At 42.6% G+C, this 21734-nt stretch overlaps 1 protein-coding gene across 9 annotated transcripts in view; it reads right to left on the bottom strand.

The window, feature by feature from the left end:
* CALD1 (caldesmon 1) overlaps positions 1-21734 on the bottom strand; it is a 169529-nt gene that overhangs the window by 36532 nt on the left and 111263 nt on the right. The window contains exon 1 of one of the 9 annotated variants that reach the window (XM_038152949.1): positions 11863-12375. The exons of 6 other annotated variants lie outside the window; for them this stretch is intronic. In XM_038152949.1, coding sequence (XP_038008877.1) covers positions 11863-12029 — 167 coding nt within the window. In that variant the 5' untranslated portion in view covers positions 12030-12375. Of the gene's footprint in view, positions 1-11862; positions 12376-21734 lie in introns of those variants that run through there. 2 more of the 9 variants (XM_038152950.1, XM_038152954.1) reach the window with 2 other exon arrangements.

Genomic DNA, 21734 nt, shown 5'->3' with positions numbered 1-21734 from the left:
GAAAGGAAGAAAATTCCCAGCATCCCATGGATTGATTGCTATCAAGGACAACGCCCACCAATAGTGCTGGAGACACCCTGAAAGGAGTTTTTTTCCATCTAGGAAAATAAATGAAAAATGCTGAAATGCTGCCATGCCTGGAGTGGATCAGACTGTAGGCCTTGGATGGCTTCATACCCAAACCAGAGGTCTCTGATTTAGGATTGACCCTGAAATTCATTCTGGATTTGGGACAGAGATGCTAAGTGGGGCAGGAGGGATGAATGTGGAAGCAGGAATAGCAGACTAGGTCTGTAGCACAGGAACAAGAAATCTCCCTGGACTGTGGACAGGGAGAGAGGAGACAGACAACAGCAAATGGATCAGGAGCCTCCATCCCTGCAGGGGAATGGGGGAATGTGGATAGAGAAATACTGGGAGGACACGGAAAAGGGAAATAGATCCTTCCAGGAATAGCAAGGACAGTGAAAGCAGCAGGACTGGGCAAGTGGCTGTCACCAGCATCCAAGCCAGCGCCAGAGGGCTGTAAAACCAAAATCCTCCATGACTGGTGGAAGGAAAACTGTAACATAGCAGGTTGTGACCACCCAGATTACACATCACTCAGTGACCTCGGCCTGGACAGAAGTGTTCTGTGGTCTGAAACACCTACAAACAGCCAGAACTCAGCATTTTTGTTGCTTGCTCCATTGAAGGGATGGGTGTTAGCATTGGTCTGGTCTCTGTGAAGCATCAAAACTGCTCTGTCCTTCCCAGGGGAGTAGAGATTGTCATTAAATGACTATTGCTCAAAGCCAGACAGGTCCCTGAGGATGTCTGCTGGAGCTTTCAGAAATACAGCACTGTGCTCACCAATGAAGTACAAGGCATGTACTTGCACACAGGGAGTCTGGAAAAATAATTTTACCAGATAATTACTCAGATAATAATAGAAAGATCTTTTTTTATCCACTCTTCCCAGCACAAAATATGCACTAGGAGGACACAGCCTTAACATAGCACAGCAAGCAGACTATTGAAATAAATGCCACAAACAGGATAGCAGATGAAATGCAAGACCAGAACATGCACCAAAACAGAGCAGACTGTGAACCCTTATGCTAACTGAAATAAACCACTTGAGGGGAAATATGGCATTATAAATACATCCAGTGCTACAACATGTGGTGAATGGAAAAAAAAAATGTAATGAAAATCAGATGTCTCAACATTTTCTGGTACTGACTCCCCACGCACACAACTCACGGATGCTGTGCAGGTGTGGATTTTGTTTCAGGGGAAATTCATGGCTGTTTGCTTCTAGCACGGGCAAGCATCTCTCTCTTTCTGAGGTGTTTAAGAAGCCTACTGTCAACAGCCAAGGTGATTAGGAGACACTTTCGGTGAGGCAGCAAAGGAATTATTAGTGCAGATCCCGTCATTTGCTAACAGGATTAGGGGCAGATACATTCCATGCATCCCTGTGAAAGCTAATCCTGATGTGTCTTTCACCTTCATGAAAGGTAAAGAAGCCTTCCATAAAACAGGTCTGTACAGATCTGCAGGGTCACGTCCAGCACTTTGAACAGCATGCTAATGTTACAACAATTTGCAGACATCGTATAACAGCACTGTGCAAATTAAACAGCTGGAAGTTTGAAATGTAGCCATTGTAACTACACCCACACAAACACAATAAAATATCCTGGCTTTATCCTTTCAATTAGTTTTCCCTTAGATGTGCTTGTTCTTCTCATATTGCTTCACTGTAATCCTTATTCCAGAGATGTTACTCGTAAGAAATTACCAAACTCAGCATTGGAGATACTGTCTGGAAAGCTGACTGAGCTCATGAGAGCTGATTAATCACACTGCAAATACAAATCTAAAAGCCACTGTTCTTTAAAAAGGGGGAGAGAGGGACAACCCTTTTCACAGAACTCTAGTATCCAATAAAAACCTCTTCCATTTCAAAGACTCACTAACAAATTATCCACAATTTATAAGCTGTTCACAGAAGTATACAGATAAAAACCAGGAATCACTAGAAAATAACAATTTGCTTGCCCTAAAAGTGCCCACAGCCTGGAGACTTCCAAAGGGACACAGGCAGCTGTAAAGAGGCACCTAACACAGAGAAACTGCCCTGTGGGGATATAGAGACAGGGTGCAATATTTAGTGTGATTATGGCACAGAAGTTATTATGGCACCTTTTTTGTTGTTGCTGCTGATAAGTTCAGTTTCATTCTGGAACAGCAGTTCCACACAGGAAGCCAGTCAGTCACTGCTGCTGCAAAATGCTTTACACAGGTGGGCATCAAGACAGGAAGGACAGCAAAGAGCTCCTGTGATAAGAAAGCAATACAACACTGCAAGGGCTGCCAAAAGAGGATCTGATCCCTAAGGTGAGAGGAGACAAACCCTGATCACGTTCCATCACCAAGAAGCAAAGCTGTCTAACAGATTCAAGTGATATTTTTACAGAGAGGGTAATCAAGAAATTCATCATTAAATGTACACACCCACAGATGTTTAAGCCAAGGCTTCTGGTATAATCCATTAGATTCCAGAAGTGAATGCAGACTGATGGCTATTTTCCCCTTGTTATTATACTAGTTCTTGGCACTTGTTAAATTCTTTCCATCAAAAGATCTCAACATGTTGTACAAATGTTAAGCAATCCTTGCAACTCTTCTGACTTCTGTGTGGTGAGTACTATGGCTTTTATAATGCCAGTTTATGGAATGGAAAACCAGATCTATAGATGAATGTACTACTTTTAGTCTAAACAGAGCAGATACGGCTCTCTTTTGGCTGCACTACTTCACACCTGCTCCAAAAACTTGCTGAAGCTACAAGGAGGTCTTCCAGCAGCTTCTGAAGGGAGTTGTTGTGGGTATGTGGACTCCTTCCTCCCAGCCCCATCTCCAACAGCTGCACTGTGCTGACTTCCACTGCTGCTCTTGAAAGCCACTGGCAGAATTATCCTGAGATGTCTTTTTCTGGCACACTGAACAAAGAGACATGATCACCTTAGCTCTCTCTGATCAAGTGATGGCCTGGCTCTCCTCTACATTTTAAATCAAGCCTTCTGTTGCTATGTATTTCCAAGTCAGTACACAGTCTACATTTTTTAAGAAGAGGTGTGCCTGCTGGGAAACAGGAAGGGCCAAAAGCAAGTTTAGCCCAGGGGATCTTGTGGCCATGTCACTGCAAACGCACCTTGGACTTTTCACAGGGCTCAGCAGGGCTCAACACAGTCTGGAACCTTTTGAAGCACTTGGTTTTGAACTGAGATACACTTAAATGCCTGAAAGCATGAGAAATGGGGTTCAGGATCGCCACTGGGAAACAAGGAGTGGAAACAAGGTGTGGCTTGCTGCCACACCTTTCTGCTTCTCAAGCTTCTACAGGTATAGAAAGCTCAGCAGGACTTGGTGAGGTAGGATTCTCAATAAGCTGATGGAGTGAGAAAGCCCCACCTCTACACCAGAGAGGTTTTAGTCCTAGAGAAACTGCAGGAAGTCACATGGAAATGCTTCTGTGCACCACAGCTCCCAGTGCTCCCTCTTTGGTCCCACAGGGATGATGGGACTGACCTGAATGCCAGCCAAGCCTTCCAACACCAGCTCTTGCAGGACTTGGTCTTGATTCAAAGTCAAAACTTCTCCCTCTCACCTGGACTGCAAGACCGAGTGTTTTGGGGTGTCTCTGAGACTTCTACAACAGTTACACAGCAGATGGATCCCCAGAAGTAACACCAGAGAGCAGACTGCAAGGGAGATGCAATTCCATCTATCCTTTTATGAACATTCTCACTGAATTTAAGTCACGCAGCCTGAAAGGACGGGCCCAAACCCAAGCACTGGATAGCAAATTCTCATTTAATACACTTTTGTCAAAGTACAACATTTGTAAAGCAAGGATTTGGCACAGTAAAATGACAAATACTTGGCACAACAATTAGGACAAGTGTAAGAGAATTTGAATTCCTACTCACACAGAGTGGAGTAGGAATTCAACATTTCAAGTTGAAATGTTAGCTCATTTCAACTGAGATTACTGAGTAAACAAGAATATGATCATTATCTATCTGAAGAAGATAACCTTTAGGCAACAAGGTAACAAAAAGGTCTAGGGATCAGCAATACTCTAAATTGGAAAAGTGAGTTAGGACTGCTCCTAAGCTAACATGCTGAGAGTTATGTTGCTAAATACAGGGTTTCTAAGACTTCATTTGGCTCTTCTTGTGCTACAGGTTCCTGTGTGAGATCCTTAAACTCCCTTGTGCTCCAGTTCCCATCTGACTGAAACATTCAGTGAGAAATAATCACGTATTTCAGGATCCAGAGCACTACCTACACCAAAACTTGCAATCCTCTGCCAATGAGGTGCTCTTGGATGTACTTAGGAGTGCTTCTGCCAGCTCAAGATGAGCACGAGACAGACTGCCAGTGTTGGTGCAGAGCTATAATCACATACAAACAGGTTTTCTGGACATTTGACCAAAGTTTGCTCAAAATACCACCCCCCAAAATTGTTCAGGGGCAATAAACATAGGGCTGGGTGGGAGACACTGTCTCCTACCTCAGCACTTCACAGGGTGTTGGGTGAGTTTGAAAGACAGAGAAGAACCCAGGAATTTAGGTAAGTAATCAACCCCATGGCTTTCCCAAAATGCCAAAGGACCAAATGCAGCTCTCAGACCTGCACAAGATAGGAATATTTGTCCTCAGCTGAATGGGCTGCAAATTATCACTAGGCACGTGCAGCCAGTGGGAAGATTTCACAGCCACATAGATAAGGACTATGGGAACACCAAGATAGCTCTGCTACAGCATTGAGAGAGTTTTGTGAGTTTGGTAAGCCTTGAGTAAAAGCTACATTTTCAGAGAGCAACAAAACTGCTTTGCTATAGCCTTTATGGCAAATTCAACGGAGGAGCAAGGAGAAAATAAGTGCTCAAACTTCATCCTTCTAACTAAAGTAAAAATTTAGCTGGTTTTGGAAATAGATGTGGCCTCTGCTAATTAGGCTTTTGGGCTTTTTGCAATCCTGAGAAAGAAAACTGCTGACATGATGTGTCTGACCACTCCTGTTCCAGGAGGAGGGAGATGACTAAGGCCAAGATGCACAACACCATCTTACACACCCAGAGCACATGCCAATGATTTTCCTCTTGCAGGACAAACAGAATCCTAAAAAAACCCTCAGGCTTCCCAGAGGAACGATGAGTGTTACACAGAATACACACCCGGATTTAAAAATGGGATTCTTCTTTTATAAGCATCACCATGCAAGAGAATACAACGAGGTCAGAACACACTTCATTTGGGCTTTGCAAAAGAATCAAATAAAACACTATCAAGAGATGACTGAAAGGGAAAACTAAAAAAGGGGGAGAAAGGAAACACATGATAATGGAGAATGTCTCTGTAGCTCATGGGAGCTAGAAAGCCAGGAACAACCTGAAAATGGCCCAAGAGACTGCAAAGGTTCCACCATGGCCGTGTCAGTGTGTGATGATGGTGGCACACATCACTGAGTCACAAACTGACGCATTTGCTGATTCACAAACTCCACTGAATCAGGTATAACAAAAGAAGGGCAAACAAACAAAAACAAACCCAAAACAACAGCCAAAAAAAAATACCCAAACAACAAAAACCCATAGTAAGGAACGAGCCAGGACAGCAAGAGTTGTGATGTCAAAAGGTACTTCTGCAATTACACTGCAGCAACTCCAGTGCTGAACAAATTGCAGATGGAATCTGGCAAGCCAAAAACCTCCTGTTCAGAAACATGTAATATATTTTTATGCTTAAAAAGGCCTGTGGACAATTTGGCTTCAGCAAACCAAACAGAAGCCAGAATTTTACATCCTGTACTGTCAAGTGCATTGGTCTGAAGAACACACCTCTAGGACAGGCCTGCACATTTCCAGAAGAATCGTGGGAAGAAAAACAAATGCACATGGATAGCTTCTCCAGGAGATGTTTTCTCAATTTTTAAAAAATACTTAGCACACTATTTAGAAGATATTTCTCAATAATGTTCAGTCTGGAACTAGAATAATCTTTTATTTTTTTTGTTCTGTAATACGGCAACATTTGCCTCGAGGACCTGCAGCAGGACCAGATCCTGCTAAAGAGAGGTGTAAAACAGATTGAAAGTGATGTGAAAAAGATTCAGAGTTCAGAGTGAAACTTCTTGCAGAGAATAAATCCTCTCCAGTAGGTAGGCCAGGTTTTGCTGGAACCAGTCTTGCTCATAAGAAATTGAATATTTTTTACTGTTTCTTAGTCAAGGTATGTGGAAAAGTGATGGATGGAAATTTAAAAAAGAAGACAAAGTTAGCCAAGTCCCTGATCTTCAAGAGAAATGCTGGCTGAGGAAGGGTCTGAATACAAACAGGCATCTTTCAAAAAAAACCCCAAACTCTACCAGTCCCCCCAAAAGGGGTTGTTTATTAAGCTTTTGGGAGTAGTCCACACCTAAGGGTGCATCTGTATATTTTGCTTAAAGTGAACTGGTACATCCAACTCCTGCTACTACAGCGGTTTATTTTCCTTTTCTGCTTTATTATCATCCATTTGTCTTTCACATCCTTTCCATACAGTAAGATAATCTCAATTAGGACAGGATATGTACTCTAGGATTACTGTGGTGGGGAGCAGAGGAAAAACATTGCTTCACAAGTGATGCCAGCAAATGTACAGTATTCAGAAGAAAATAAGCAAGGGAGTGACAGATAAAACTGGGTGTTAGTGACTAAGTTAACCATTATTCCTCCTACAATCAAAGAAACACACCAGAGCATCAGGTGGAAAGGGGGCAGCCACTTTACATCAGTTTCAGTCTCCTGATGCAGCACAAAGTGAATTTAGGCAGAGCCAATACTTGGCTTAGTATTCTTTCACCAAGAGATAAACAGAGACCGAGGAACAAAAAACCCAAACCAGCAGCTTCTGCCCACATTTGAAACTTTGTTCACCATAATTCAGCTTAAAAGTCAAGGAACTACATTGAGTCCACATGTGAAGCCTGTACTTAAGCCTGGGATGTGCTGCTCATCTCTGGAATCCAATATGCACATCCAAAGCAATTGGAAGGAAAAAACAGATGAGCCATCAACTAAATCTTGTAGCTAGTACTTTGCTTCAATAGTGGGTTTTGGAGAAGAGAGAAATTGTATTAAAATACCTTGGACTTGTGTGATTTTTCTGACAGCTTCACAAACTGCTTAAATGCTTTAGAGGTTAAAAAAAAAAAAACCCACATGGAAAACAGTTTTCCAATGTGCTTGCTGTTCCCCAAAAAGGTGATTACAGCATCGCACTGCTGGACTCGCAAAAATGTCTCGTTACCACATCCAGTTTGAGTGTCAGAGTGAGACTCCGCAGCAGCAGCTGCACACTTGTGAAAAAGAGAAGGAAGAGGGGAGGGGAAGGCAAAAGGGGGAGTGGGGGAAGCCCTCCCTGTCTGCCCTGCAAAGGATTTGAGCTGCTGAAAAGAGGAACCGTGTCAGCAAATGCCAAACCAATGCGATACCTGCCAAACCGCACCTTATCCTTCTCAATCAGCAAAAAAAAATTATCCACTGCCTGATTTCTCTTACCTCACCAATAAAGGGCTGGTTTTTTCCCTTATTAGGACAGTCTCCATGCTGTAAAATTCGGGCTCTAATAAGTGCCTTTAACAATATGTGCTGCACATCAGCACAAAAAGAAATCAGCTCGTAACAGTAAAGCACAGAAGGAGAATAAAAGGGCTGAGTCCTAAATTAAAAAGGACAACATCAGCTCAGCTTGGGCTCCAAAATTTGATCATAGATTTCATGAAATGGAGAATTGAAATTGGAATGGATAAATGTATGAAGGCTAACATTATACAGATATATAATTATAAACTTGGCTCTGCAGCCACTTATGCATGCAAGCTGCCTTACTGAACTCAAGGAGACTTTTTCACCACATTTAAGAGCTTACACATCCCAAAATGTAAATCAAATAGTCAGTACATTAGAATGGTGCAAGGAAGGGTTTTTCAAATGTTTTGGGGCTTTTTTGCAAAGTAAAACGTGGGTAGAGTGAAAAGTTACAGTAAGTTGAGCCTCTATGTTTCAATTAGTTCAATGACTGATGGAAGTGTTTTTCTTGGTTGCATTTTTAAGCTTTGGATTTAATTTACTGGACATAATTGACTTCATTTGCTTTATATGGAAATATATACATATATATATGAACTGAAAAGCAAAGAGGGCCTAAAGTAATCACCAGAGAATTTCCCTGAGTTTTTCCTGTTTTACTCTGAATTGGGAACAGGGTGGATGGGGAGTGCAGGTTTGGCAGGAAAGGGGAAGGCAGGGGTATGAAGAAGCAGGATAAAGCTCTACCACCCCCATCCACCACTGTTTGAACACCTATGCCAACAGTGTGGCCGTGGAGGAGCTATCTGGATTCAAGATCTGCACTAACAATGAATTTTCTAGTTTTGCTGAAGCAGAAGCAAAAGCCCTTGTCAGGGTGAAGTGATATGGAAAATGTTCAGGGCTGTTTGTTGTTTTGTTTTGTTTTTTAATTCAGCCTGGAACAAGAAAGCAAATCTTTCATGTAAGTTTTTCTTTTTACTTTTCTCTTTAAAATGTAGGTCAACTGGAATCAAAAGATAAATCAGAATTTTTTATTTACAAAAACTGCAAAGGTGCAACTCAGTAATTTCTTATGTAGAAATTGTAGAAAAAATCATTAAAAAATAAAGTATTTCCTATTCTTTTAACTTAGACAAAGCCCATTTCGGAAACCTGACATGAACTCATAACCCAGCTCTGCTCTGAACCATTTTGAAAGAGTTCTGGCCAAAACTCTCCCATATTTTCTAGGTTTTACTAAATTTACCTTTCATCAGAAGCAGTTCTCACAGCTCATTTCAGGCATTTGGATTCACAGCAAGTTCCTGGCTTGAACCAAGGCTTGCACAGGGTAAAGAATTTAGCTCAGAATTTTCATGAAACTCTCCCATTTCACTTGTTCTCTGACAAAACTTCTGATGCTTGATACTCACAGTCTCAAATTAAGACTGGGGTGGAGGCTCCAAACTCCACTCCAGCTTTGTGCTCCTGAGAGCTTTTCTTATGCTGAAAACAACATCTTTCACTGAGGCAAGAAGCCTGCGGAATCTCAGATGTTTCCCTCTAGACCTGTCCTTTCTCTGCCACACAAACTCCCGCTCAAAAATGTTTCAGGTCTTCATGTAGACTCGTCCCTGCTGGGGAAGAGCCACTTTCAGAAATTGAGACTGGGATTCTTTGCTTCCAAGGCAGAAAAATACCCTCACTACAGGCAAACATCTTTGTGTGTCTTTTCTGTAGTTCCACTATGAAGGCTTTTTCAAAGTAAGGATTCAGGCTTTGCCCACTGGGGAACAGGAATGAAGAGCATGGTCAAAAAAAAAAGACCAGAAGAAGGAGAGAGCTTCAAATGAAAATTAACAGCATCAATTTTTGGAGCAGAATAAACTAACACAGTGCCACCAACACCACTGCTATCTGTGGAGGAGTCTTCTTAAACTCCTCTGTTCTCCTAAAAAATTAGCTGAAATCAGTCTTGAGCAGCCAGCCAAGATAGAGAAGAGATAACCTACAATACAAAGAAAATGCTGCAAAAAACTGAGCTTCCAGCAACCAAACTGATGTTTGAACAGAAGTTATCATTTGCTGGAAGCAAATATTCTACCTGTTGGCAAAGAGAACTTCTGCTTTCCCTAGGAACTTGCACAGTAAACACTTTAGTGTCCAGCACAGCGAGCCAAGCCAATCCCTATACATTTATTAAACAGCCTTCATGTTTTCAGGCCAACCAGAATTTCTTGGCTCCACTGAGAGCTTCTGCTTTTAATTTCTAGTGTATCAAATGCTAACAGGATTATATCCAGCTATTTAGCAATTACAAAATTTTCTACAAATACCACAAGTCCACTGAAAGCACAGAAAATATCTTTAAACAACGCAGATGAAATGATCATATAAAGGGGCCATTAGAGGACATTTGCAAGAAGTTAACAATCACATTGTACCTCATTCAAAATAATGCAATAACAGCCTCCTCCTTTTCCCTGGAGAGTCTCCAGAGAGTGAACTTATAAGGATTTTAATGCTCCTTTTCTTTTCCCCTGCAATCTCCTGAGAAGCCATGAGCACTTGGAATGATTACGTTATCCTCAGCCTGGGAAGGGCAGTATTTCATCATGTATTTCTCTGAGCAATGCTTTGAAGAAGCCTTTGTGGGTAATGCTAAAGGTGTCTTCCCTCTTTTGGCCTGAGGTCGTGGAGATGTTTGTTACAAGGGAATAAATCAGTTTCCAAGTTCTGGCCACACATTTGATTTCTCTTCAGAATCCTTGCCAAAGAGAACTTTGCTTTTCTTCCCCAAGCATGCTACTGTGAGTCTTGACAAAAGAAACCCATGTCTGGTTTTCAAGGTGTGTCTGCTTTTGTTAGAAGTTGTTACCAGGACCAGAACTCTCAAGATACAGGAAAACAACACTACAGTAGCTACCCATACTTCAAGAGAAAAGGATTGTTTGCACTAAGGCGTAATTTCACTGATTTTATTGAACTCACCTCTCACTCAAGCTAAGGCTTTGCTCCCAGCTTTTAGTCCCCCAACACATCAGATATGCCAAGCACACTGCTGGTGCCCTCTCCTGCCCAAAAGGGACTGGAGGAGAATATCTCCCAGCAAGGATATCCAATGGCCCCCAGTATTTTAAACAAAACAGCCAGACCCTCACACCTCACTAAACCAGGTCCAGCGCAGACTGAAAAGGATCTCAAGGTCACCTCAGAGGTCCTGCCTACACTCAGGGCCAGCTCCCCACATCAGGTACCACAAGTCAATGTTTCCATCACTTATATAATTTGGACACTGAAGTGTCCAAATCTCTCCTGCTTTGCCCTTTCCCCTCCCTTGCTTTCCCCTTGCACCGAGTGCAGAGAAATTGGCGCTCCCCATGGCTGCTCCCTGTTCCCATACAGAAATATGGGAGGGCTGGCTACTGTGGCTTGTGGCTGTATTTCACCACAGAACACACAAAAAAAATGTCATCTGACATGCTCTTAGTTAAATTATTATTTTTTACCCAGTTTCTGAAATCACAATGAAGGATTTCAGATTCCTGGAAGGGACTTCTTGGAGGGGCTGAGTTTCGGAAATCCCTGAGCTCCCTCTCCCCTCCAAGAGCACAGGATTTCATGCTGGAAACTCTAAAAAAACAGGCATAGAAATCCCAGTTGCTCTTCAAAACTTCTCCCAACCTTTAAACCAAATCCTTATATAAATCAGAGCAATTTAGAAACATAGCAGTGTCCTGTTTCCTACCCATCAACTCCTAAGGCAGACCAACAAAACAATACAGGACAGCAATAAAGCAGATTATATTACTGGCAATATTACACAGGCTAATTGATTTTCTCCTCTTGCTGTCCCTTCCACATTCAGGCATGAATGTGCCATGAAAACTTTGTTTACTCAGTGAATTAAGCAATCTGAGTTATGTGAAAGCTTCCACACTAACTATGAAACTTCTGCAAACTTCCCACCAACAGAACTCCAGTTAGCAGCCAGTTCTCCCAAGATATCCTTCTACCACTGAACAATTTGAATTCTGCAATTCAGGTAAGAGAAATGCACAAATACAAAGATTTCAGACAACAGAGCACAATACAGCAAAAAAAGAAGCAAGAGAACCCAACCTATTGCTTATTCCCCAGTTCAACCAGCTTCCCAGCTGTTCTGTTCCCCTTGCCATTTCCACCATCCCAGCATCTCCTGCACAGCACCAAAAGGCTGAATCCATACAGATATAACAAACTGGCAACTCACTTGGAAAGGCTTGACAAGTTCTGCCTGCAGTATGATCTGCTGATCATGTCTGCAGAGGATGAATCAGTGCAAACTGCTGGCAGCTCCAGGGAGCAAATGGACAGATGATCAGGGCGTGGAATGAGATAATAAAAATGCCATGATCCTTTCAGGCATGCGAGGCTCATTGGATGCTCTTTCCACCCCACAGGTTAACCATTTGGTTGGTCCTGCAGCTCCTGGAATGACACTCTGTATTTGCCTGTTGTCAAGCTCATTATCTCTCTTGTATCCCCCTCCCCTCTGCTCTGTGATTCTATAATTATTTTTTTCCTTTTTTTACTGTATTCTCTCTAATAGCTCGTCCTCAGCATTTCTGTTACAGAAATTCCTGCAGATTCCTCAGCTGCTCAAGCTGCCTGACCAGCTCTTGCTGCCCATTCAGCTTTCACAAGAAGGGATTCTGTTCAGGCAGCCCATCTGAGCAGCCTCAGCCCTGCACAGAGGTGCCTTTGCAAGAACTTACTCACAGGAAAGTCACATTCCAGCCTGCTGAGAGATGAGAGCACCCAGATATAAAATAATGGTCCAGGGAACAGTGCTCCCTTTTGATAGTAAATCAGTGCCTAAGCATTTTGCAGGCACTTGCATCCAGTCTGACTTGTGAAAGGTCAGGCTGGATCAGACAGCTCAAGATTGAGGGTGTTTTCTAAACACAAATCCAAGGAGGTGGGGAGGTACTGCAAGCTCAACTGCACTCAAGGTAAAACCATCTTTTGTTTAACAACAGGATTAAAACCAGGGCTGGAGCTGAACCCAGCCGATTAGACTGTCCTCAGTGTTCTTCTATGTCATCCAGTGAGCAGGAAATAGAAATGCAAACAGATCTAAATGGAGGCAGTTACCAGTTTCATGAGCTTGCCTCTCATACCCCTTCCCCTCAAAGCCCAAAAACGAGAGCAAACTGAAACCACTCACTGTGCAGTGCTGCAGCTCTGCCACCCCAGGCTGTGATCTTGTTACCCCTCATAAATTACCAGAGTGGGTGTGGATGGATCAGTACCAGAGGGAAATCTCTGCTGTGAGCTCTCCTGTCTGTGGGGAGGAACGTGTGGGTTCAGCAGGTGGCACTCTCACCTTGGAGTGAGCACCCGGGCCATCCTCTGCACAAAGCCATGGCCAGGGAAGCATCAGCCCTGACTCATTTTTCCCCAGAGGTTTCAAGAATCCAACAGCTACACTTTGCTCAGGACACTGATATTAATTTAATGGGTCTTAAAGCTCTGCTTAAGACCCATAGGCAATAACTGGTTCTTTTTTCCACTCTCCATTTTTGATGAGATAGATTTTTTGTGAAAAGGCAACAATCCTGTGCTTTATAGATAGCTGAATGATTCCCCTGTACCAGGGCTTTTTTACACACACACAGAAACAGGCCTGCAGTAATCCATGAAGTTGCTCATGCACACCTTCTGTAGACCCAGCCCTTTCTTCTAAAGTAAAATGAACCCCCCATCTTTTAATATATAATATATAAAATATACTGGAATTCTGGCCTGCCAACCCAGTGCAGCAGGCGAGGAGCACGGAGCCACAGGGAGCTGGGACATCCCACAGCAGCAGCTGGGTGGGTGTCCTGGAGAGCGCCCAGGAAGCCTCACCCCAGCTGCCCTCAGAGCTGTGCCCATCATGTAAGCCATTAGGTCCATCCAGCTGAGGAACATCCCTGTTTTTACAAGAGCTACAGGGCCATTTGCCCATCCTGTTTGCAGCACAAAGGAGGGCTCAGACGAGGCAATGCCAAGAACTGCCATTGCTGAGGGCAATGAGGCTGGAGAGGGGCTGGGAACACAAACCCTGAGAGGAACCACTGAGGGAGCTGGGGGTGCTCAGCCTGGAGAAAAGGAGACTCAGGGGTGACCTTATCACTCTCTACAGCTCCTGAAAGGTGCCTGTGCTCAGCTGGGCTCGGGCTCTTTCTCCAGGCAGCACTGACAGAACCAGAGCACACAGTCTCAAGGTGAGCCAAGAGAAATACAGGTTGGATATTAGGAAAAAAATTTTCACAGAAAGAGTGATACAGTTCTGAGATGGCCTGCGCAGGCAGGTGGTGGAGTCACCATCCCTGGATGTGTTTAAAGAAAGACTGGATGTGGCACTGGATGTACCAGGGCTCAGTTGAGGTGTTGGGGCTGGGTTGGACTCGATGATCTTGAAGGTCTCTTCCAACCCATTGATTCTGTGAATTCAGCTGGATGTGGATCCAGCAGCTCCCTAAGCTTACAGCAATGCAGAGCTGGCTCCCCTGAAAGAAGCTGAAACACATTGTGCCATGCCTGCAACCCCTTGGAAAAGAAGTGGGAGCAGGATCTGAAGCAGCTATAGATCCTTGCTCTTCATAATCCCTTTAATATTTGGAAGCCAAATGTTTGTTGTTTACTTCAGCATCTTAACCAAGAGGGATATTTTCAATACACTGTGGCCCTGAGGTGAAGATCTTGCATATGGAGCAGGAAGAGGCAAATCACCTCCCAGATCATCTCAAAAATTCACATGGGCATCTAAAGCACAAAAAATGATGGGGCAGGAGATGTGTCTCAACCTGCATTCCTTGTATATCCTGATGCTTCAGAGATCTAGGACACCAAAACCCCTAAGGAAGACACCAGGAAGAGAAAAAAAAAAAACCCAAAACTAGAGCAAACAAATGCTAACCACACTAGAGCACTTGTGAGGTGTCATTCATGCCAATGAACTCAAGGCCAATGGCTCTAGGAGAGTGTAAGGTCATCTATTGCAGCAATGAAAGGAACTCCAGGGCCTTTCCTATTTTCTGAACATTAAAAGCAGTAAAATGAGGAGGAGGAAGGAGACATGAGAGCTTTCCAAAAAGGAAATTATTACTGGGAGGTTCCAGTGTCTACTCATACTAACAATAAGAATGTCCAGAGGTCATCCAGAGAGCCAATTAGTATTTTGTTTGTTATTTTTACTTTAACCATTCCTGCAAGCAAGGCAGAGTTTTCAGTGAGCTGAACAAAAAAGTCTGTGAATCTTTTTTTCTTTTGAAATGACAGTGAATTTAGAACTTGACAGAGGCATATGCTCAGACCATTACTTTCCATATGTAGCTTATTCTTTTCTGTACCTATTTGTCAACAGGGAATGCTCTGTGATGCTCACTGTTCTTGTCCTGTTATTCAAATACCTTCATGCTTCTTTAGCTGTTTGGTCCATGTTGAGGCAATTTTAAAACAGGCAACTTACAGAAACATACCTGATTGGTTTCAGAGACAGTAAACAGCTCTCCCTGCACTGCCCCTTCTCTGTGCCACAAGTCTGAAATGAGCAGGCAGACTTGTAGAGAACTTTGCAGAGCTACTGGCATTTTGCAAGAGAACAAATGTTTTTTATGAAAATCCATTCTAATGACATTAACATCTGCTCCTTATTTGAAGAATATTTTTAACTGTTCCCTCCCTGGGAAAATGGAAGATGCCACAGTCTCTTTCATGTTCTCACGGAGCAGACAAACTCTGCTGGTTTTTTTAAGGTCTGTTCTGAAATGCCCCAATAGAGTTCAGTGCAGGGAACTCACTGGATGCATCTCACAGGGCAAAGAGCATCTGCATTCACCATCCTAGGAGATTTCATTCTAGGACACTGGCATGTGAGCAGGGAATTTATTTCACAGATGAACAACACTTTGTGTATTAAATCACATGCTGAAGGTAAAGTCTGGCAGCTCATACATAAGCTCTTGGAGTGTATCTCTTGAGCACTTATAAAAACAAGACTATGTACTTTGTCATCAAATAATACTGAGCTGTCTCTTACTATGTATTTTTTTTTCCCAAGTCAAGCTGTAAATATCCCAAGTAACAGAGATTCTGCCATTTCCCAGTTGTAAGTGTTCCAAGCTCTTTCAGGATTTAAGACTAAGAATCCATCCTACAGCTATGATATCTATTTTCCCTTCATTCTTTAACTCTGTCCCATATTTATAACTATTTGGGTACCTATAAAGAGCAGCAGTGTCAAAAATTTAATGTGTTCAATGAAACCTGTGAGCACCCAGCTACATATGTTGATTTATGTATTAAAATACATACTCAAATTGAAATATGTAGGTTTGGGCATCTGCATGTGCAAATCTTGGAGCCACACACCAGCAGAATTTGCATGCTCACACTGACACATTACCAGGTAGCAAATGCCTGATCAGAAGATAGAACTATTTGCATGGACAAGTTCTGCAGGATTAGGAGCACAAGCCCTTGTACATTAGAATGCAAGAGCCTGCAGCCCACAATTATAAACACTTCCAAAATACATAGCTCCAGATAAGACCCATATAGACTGCATGCAGCATTCAGTCCTCTCTGATGCCTGCTTTGCTGAGAGAGGATGGACTTGGATAGTGCAGGCAGGAGTCTGGTCCTCAGTAGGGAAGAGAATTTAATTTTCTCTGACTGGCCTCAGTTTTTGAGGTAATGTTATCCTGCTTTTCACATGGAAAAGTTACTGACTGCATGTACGGCTGTAACAGTAAACAAAACAAACTCCAAGGCAAGTTAAAATCATATTCCAAGAAGAACTATCACTGTAAATTGAAACTTGAATAGAAAAACATATTTGCTGCTGCTTGCATTCTCTATAGGTCACTTATGGGGAAATGCACAATACAGAAATTAAGCAGCATAACATTTCCTGGGTGTGAGAGACCATTTCCACCAAAGCACAGCTTTTGTTTTATGCCATGTTTTCACTGCTTTCAAATAAACATGGAGATCCAAACAGCAGTCTCCATATAACCACCAGGATACAGATAATTTCCAGTCACCAGACAACTGGAATGGAGGAAAGTGTGAGAGGGAAGCAATCACAAAGGCTTTATCACTTCTCCCTATGCCCTGGCACTGCCACAGGTGAGGGACAGACTCTGGTGCCCTCCTGCTCTGAGCAGGAGCCCATTTCTCTCAGCCACCACCAGCAGCAGATACAAGGGCCACTGTCCCCCCATCAAATCCATGTCCATTCTTTTGTGTTTTATGCATTTCAGGGATACATGGCAATTCTCACAGAAAAAAAAAAGGCAATCTATTATTTTGGCTTTCAAACTTTAAAATTTGCTGTCTCTCATTTATACCTGAATTATAATGGCTATTAATAAATTTCAGCTTTATCAGTGAGAAGGGTAACACTCAAAGCACAGACTTGTAGGACTTCTGCTCACAGCCATGTAGGATAATACTTGCAGAGCCCACAAAACAGAAAGCTGCATAAAGCTGCCAACAATGTAGATGCAAGTTCTCTTTGCCCCAACTGTTCCTGGCAATAGGTAACTTCAACAACAGGTTTCATATGAGATTATTGTTGTTTTTAAAATAATAGAGGCATGCTGCAAAGATAACTATTCACTTCAGGCTTGGCCACAAAAGCCAGAAGGAGCCACAATGTGGTAGGTGTGATACAAACACAGATGATAGATGCATCTCCTGGCAAAACAGGCTCTGCCTTGATTTTACTGCTGAGAGGGCATGGGTGGAGGCCTCAGCCTCCTTAACAGACAGATCAGTAAACAACAGCAACTCAAAGTGTGAAATGTTGAATCCGTTCACCCCTGTGTGCTGCCACATGCCAGCAAGAGCATCCAGGGTCTTGCTCCAGTCTGAAGCCACAGTCTGAGTCCAGGCTTTGAGCTTGATCCTTCACTGCTGGGAGAGTTTTATGTGTGCACACACACACAGAGCTCTGGGAGGAGAAGAGCTTTTCCTGCTGGGCCAATTTATGGAGATGTTCCTGTACCAAAAGCTCCTGTCTTAGGATATTCTGAATTTTACTGGTGAGCAACATCCAAGCCCCAAGTCAGGATCTCACTTCACAAACAACCCCATAAACTCACCTAGCAAAACCCATCCAGGCTCCACCAAAGGCAGCAGCTGTTCAACAGCTCATGCCACTGGAACAGCTCAGAGGTATTCAAAATGCAAACTTGACCAGAAACACTCCATTTGGACTTTTTTATCCCTGAACTGAAAGTGGATCCTCAGCCCAGGCCCCTGCTTCATGCAGGTTAATGCTCAGTTATGCCCCTGTCTGACTGGACCAGTCATTTTTAATATCTGGTACTGGCCCTTAGGTGTTTTAGAAGCAGCTTTATTTCACTAGCTGCACAGGGATTACCATCTAACCGGATGCTCCCAGGAACTTTTGGAGAGCAAACAGTGTCAGTTTATTTAATAACTTTCAAAGTGAAACTAAAATCTTGTCCAAATCATGTCTCTTCTGATTTAATTAAAAGGCACCACACATACTGCACTGCTCTGTTAATCATTAACGAAGTTAATTCAAGACAGAAGATGAGTCTTTTCTTTTCTTTCCTTCAAAAGCCTCCAGCCAGCGGAAAACTTTAAAAAAAAAATCCAAAAAAAGACCAGTACAGTATGATTTTTGTTAGAATGGTCAACACTTCAGTATGCTTTTTCCCTTTCTTCTGTATTGCTGATTCCTACAGGAATGCATGTTAAAAGAGAGGGGCTGGGTCATTTTCTCTTGCTTGGCAAAATACCTTTCCTAAATTTTCTAAATATTGCCTGGTATTTGCGTCAATATGACAGTCATTGGGTTTGACAGGAATCAGATTGCTAAACCCACACAAAAATGCTTTGGAAATTAGGAGCTAGTTATACATTCAATTTAATTCAAATCCACTTTAGCAAACTGGCAGAGGGTGGATCTGAACTGTCTCTGTTACTCCTTCCCTTCCATGGTTCACAGCAGAGTTTCATCAGCAATCTCCACGCTGACTTTGAGACTCACAACTCCTGCTGTCTGATAAATCTCCTTAGCACTCTCATCCCAACCCATTTTTCAGTTTCCAAGATGAGCTAGCAACACATCAAACTTACTCTCCCTGTGCAGCAAGCCTTGCCAGCAGCTTCTTCCAGACAGGAACCAAACAGGGCATTAAATGTTGTTAGAAGCACAACAAGAAGACTACTCAAGAAACAGAATACATCTAACACCTACTTTTCCAACCATTCTCCTTTCTTGAAGGAGACCAAAACAAAACCACACACACAAAAAAAAAAAGGTTTCTTTACTTTCTTCTCGTCTTAGGGAAATCTAAATACAAAACCTTCCAGTCTCATCTGTACAATCTAATGGGATTTCCCTCTTGAAAGCAACAAAGGGTAGGGGCTGAACACTTCCACAAGTCCTGTCATACCAGATCAGGATGGTGCTCCATCAAGGCTGGATTCTTGCCTCCAGCCATGGCTCACTCCTAACATTTTAGAGGAAAGCAGTGGGAAAAGGAAAAAATGCAAACCCCACTGCACCTGGCCCGTGGAGCAGAGTTCTCCCTGCACAGAATTCTCTCTGCCCCTGCAGGCAGGCAGCTGGGGCTCTGCCACATCCAGGCCTTGCAGGCTTCCAAAAGAAGAAAAAAGTGATTTATTGTGTGGTAATAGACACAAAAGGGGCACCAAGAAATTAAAATTGAATCACCATAGCACAGGACATAGCCTCAAGCTGCACCAGAGGGGGTTTAGGTTGGAAATTGGGAGGAATTTCTTCACAGAAAGGTGATTAGATATTGGAATGGGCTGCCCAGGGAGCTGGTGGAGTCACCATCCCTGGAGGAGTGTAAGAAAAGGCTGGATGTGGCTCTCAGTACCATGGTCTAGTTCACTGTGGTGTGTGGTCATAGGTTGGACTCAATCTCAGAAGTCTTTTCCAAATTAATTGATTCTGTGATAAATGTTCAGTGATTGCATCACAGCATGGTCATCAAAGTCATAATGATCTGAGAGCTTAAATTACTTAAATTTAGTGTAATAAAACACCCAAATACATTTTTCCTCTGTTATTTCTCTGCATAACCAAGTGTTAGTACTCATTTCTGAGCACTGAATTACCTGGAAGTTGTTGCAATCTATAAAAACACCATGTGAATAACTCTAATTTTAGGCACTCTATATCTACGTCCTAGCTTCTCCTGGAAAATGGCTCTCTGGCCATACCTTGGCACCATCAGGACAGGTCTGAGCCAGCTCTTGAGCCCATGGTTTCTTCCCATCTGCAGTGACAGATGACAGCAGGAAAAGCAGTTGAGAGTGTTCACCTGTGTTTAAGGGAAACTGGAAAATGCTGAATTACTTCCTTCTTACCATCTTTGTAAGCAGCTTGACCACTCTCACAAGGATCAGCATCCCTGTACCTCTCCCATGTCACTGGGATTGGAGCTGGGTATGAAAACAGAATTATGTTTGCCAAACTTGCACCAGCCTGTGGGGGTTTCTGGCGTGATGCAAGAAAGGGTCTGAACCTCAGCTGTTCTTCTGCTCCTCAAAGAACAGGAAAATCCCCTTTGCCCCCACTAAACATAAAAGAGATCCTTGTCAGCTCTCACTGGCTGGGATGGGTTTGCATTCTCTGCAATCTGCCACTAATCAATAGCCTCCCTTTAAACTCAGCTCCTCATAGAAACTGAAAAAATTGGGAAAACTGAAAATAAGAAGCTTAAGAGAAATGTAGCCTTCCCCAAAACAGCTGACAGACTTGTCTTGAAGGAGATATAAATAAAATAGCCATCAAAAGAGTCAGTAGCAGTCCAGTTTGCAAAGAGAAATATCAACCACTGGCTACAAAGAAAAATAATTTCCTTTTTCCAATGGCAAACCTCCCCTTCAAGATCTGCCAAAAGCTGCAGCCTGAGTTTTAGAGCTGTGGCTATATTTTCATGCCCTTAAGATGTTTTGTGCCCTGAGACGTGGCTTCAGAGCGCCACATTTTAAGAACAAACCTCATGGGATGGGAAGGATTCCAGGAGCCACTTCTGTGGGGGCTCTCACAGGATTTGGAGGTTCAGGAGAGATTAAAGCATTATGCACTATTACAAACTTCCTCCTAAAATTAGCCATTATAAAAGGAACTTACCCTTCCAATCTAAAAAACTTACATCCAAAAAGTGAATTTTCTATCATTCCATAGCACAGGCAGCTGAAGAAAAACCTGTTCTTAAGGCATTGTCTTCACACCTAGAGAGCTTCTGACATTTCAAGGTTTTCATGGGAATAACTAGAAATATCTCACTGAAATGGCCACTAGACATTTTAATTTACTACAGCTCTTCAAAAATATTAAAAGCATTGTAAAAATAAACATTTCAAAAAAGTCTGAAAGAAAGAAATCAGAAGCGTTTTCAAAAACTTGGCAGGATTTCAAGCACTTCTAACACTTGAGAGCAATTTTTTTTTTCTTTTGGGAAAGGTTTGCAGCTTTTTCCTCAGCATTAATTTATTTTACACTGAAGCTGCTGTGAAATTCTGACCTTAAGACTGAGAAAGGGTTTCAGAATACAAAGAAAGTAGAAAAATCCCTTCAGCTCCAAATGCCAAGGTAGAGCCTAAAAGCAGGATGGAAGCATTAAACCACTTGTTTAATTCAAATTAATTTTGATTGGCAACAAGTAAGCTAACAACTATTGATGTGATGTTCTGTGATTTAACTTAGCTCTTTTTTAATGTTGGAAATACACAGCTGGGAGAAATTGGAGCAATTCCCAGAGGAGATGCCACCCCTTTGACAGGGGAAGGGACCAGCAGCAGGTCCTGCCTCTCTGAACACCACCATGGACAAAGGCTCCTGCATCACTAGATGCAATTTAAGTTAACATCCACAACACTTAGGAACTTACACAAAAACAGCTGGCCTGGACCAATTCTGAACCCAAAGATTAATAGACAGTAGATATTTTTGGAGTGTAAGAAACTTTACAGAAAAGAAACAAGTGTAGATCCTTCACTGGTGCTTTATTCCTATCAGCATTATTTAAAATGCATTCTTCTTAAATACAGTCTTTTTCCAAAACCCAACTTTGTCCACAC

The sequence above is a fragment of the Motacilla alba genome, chromosome 1A (genome assembly GCF_015832195.1).
Source record: "Motacilla alba alba isolate MOTALB_02 chromosome 1A, Motacilla_alba_V1.0_pri, whole genome shotgun sequence".
Taxonomy (NCBI): domain Eukaryota; kingdom Metazoa; phylum Chordata; class Aves; order Passeriformes; family Motacillidae; genus Motacilla; species Motacilla alba.
Note: the sequence above shows the minus strand (reverse complement) of the source record. Positions and strands in the feature narration are given on the sequence as shown.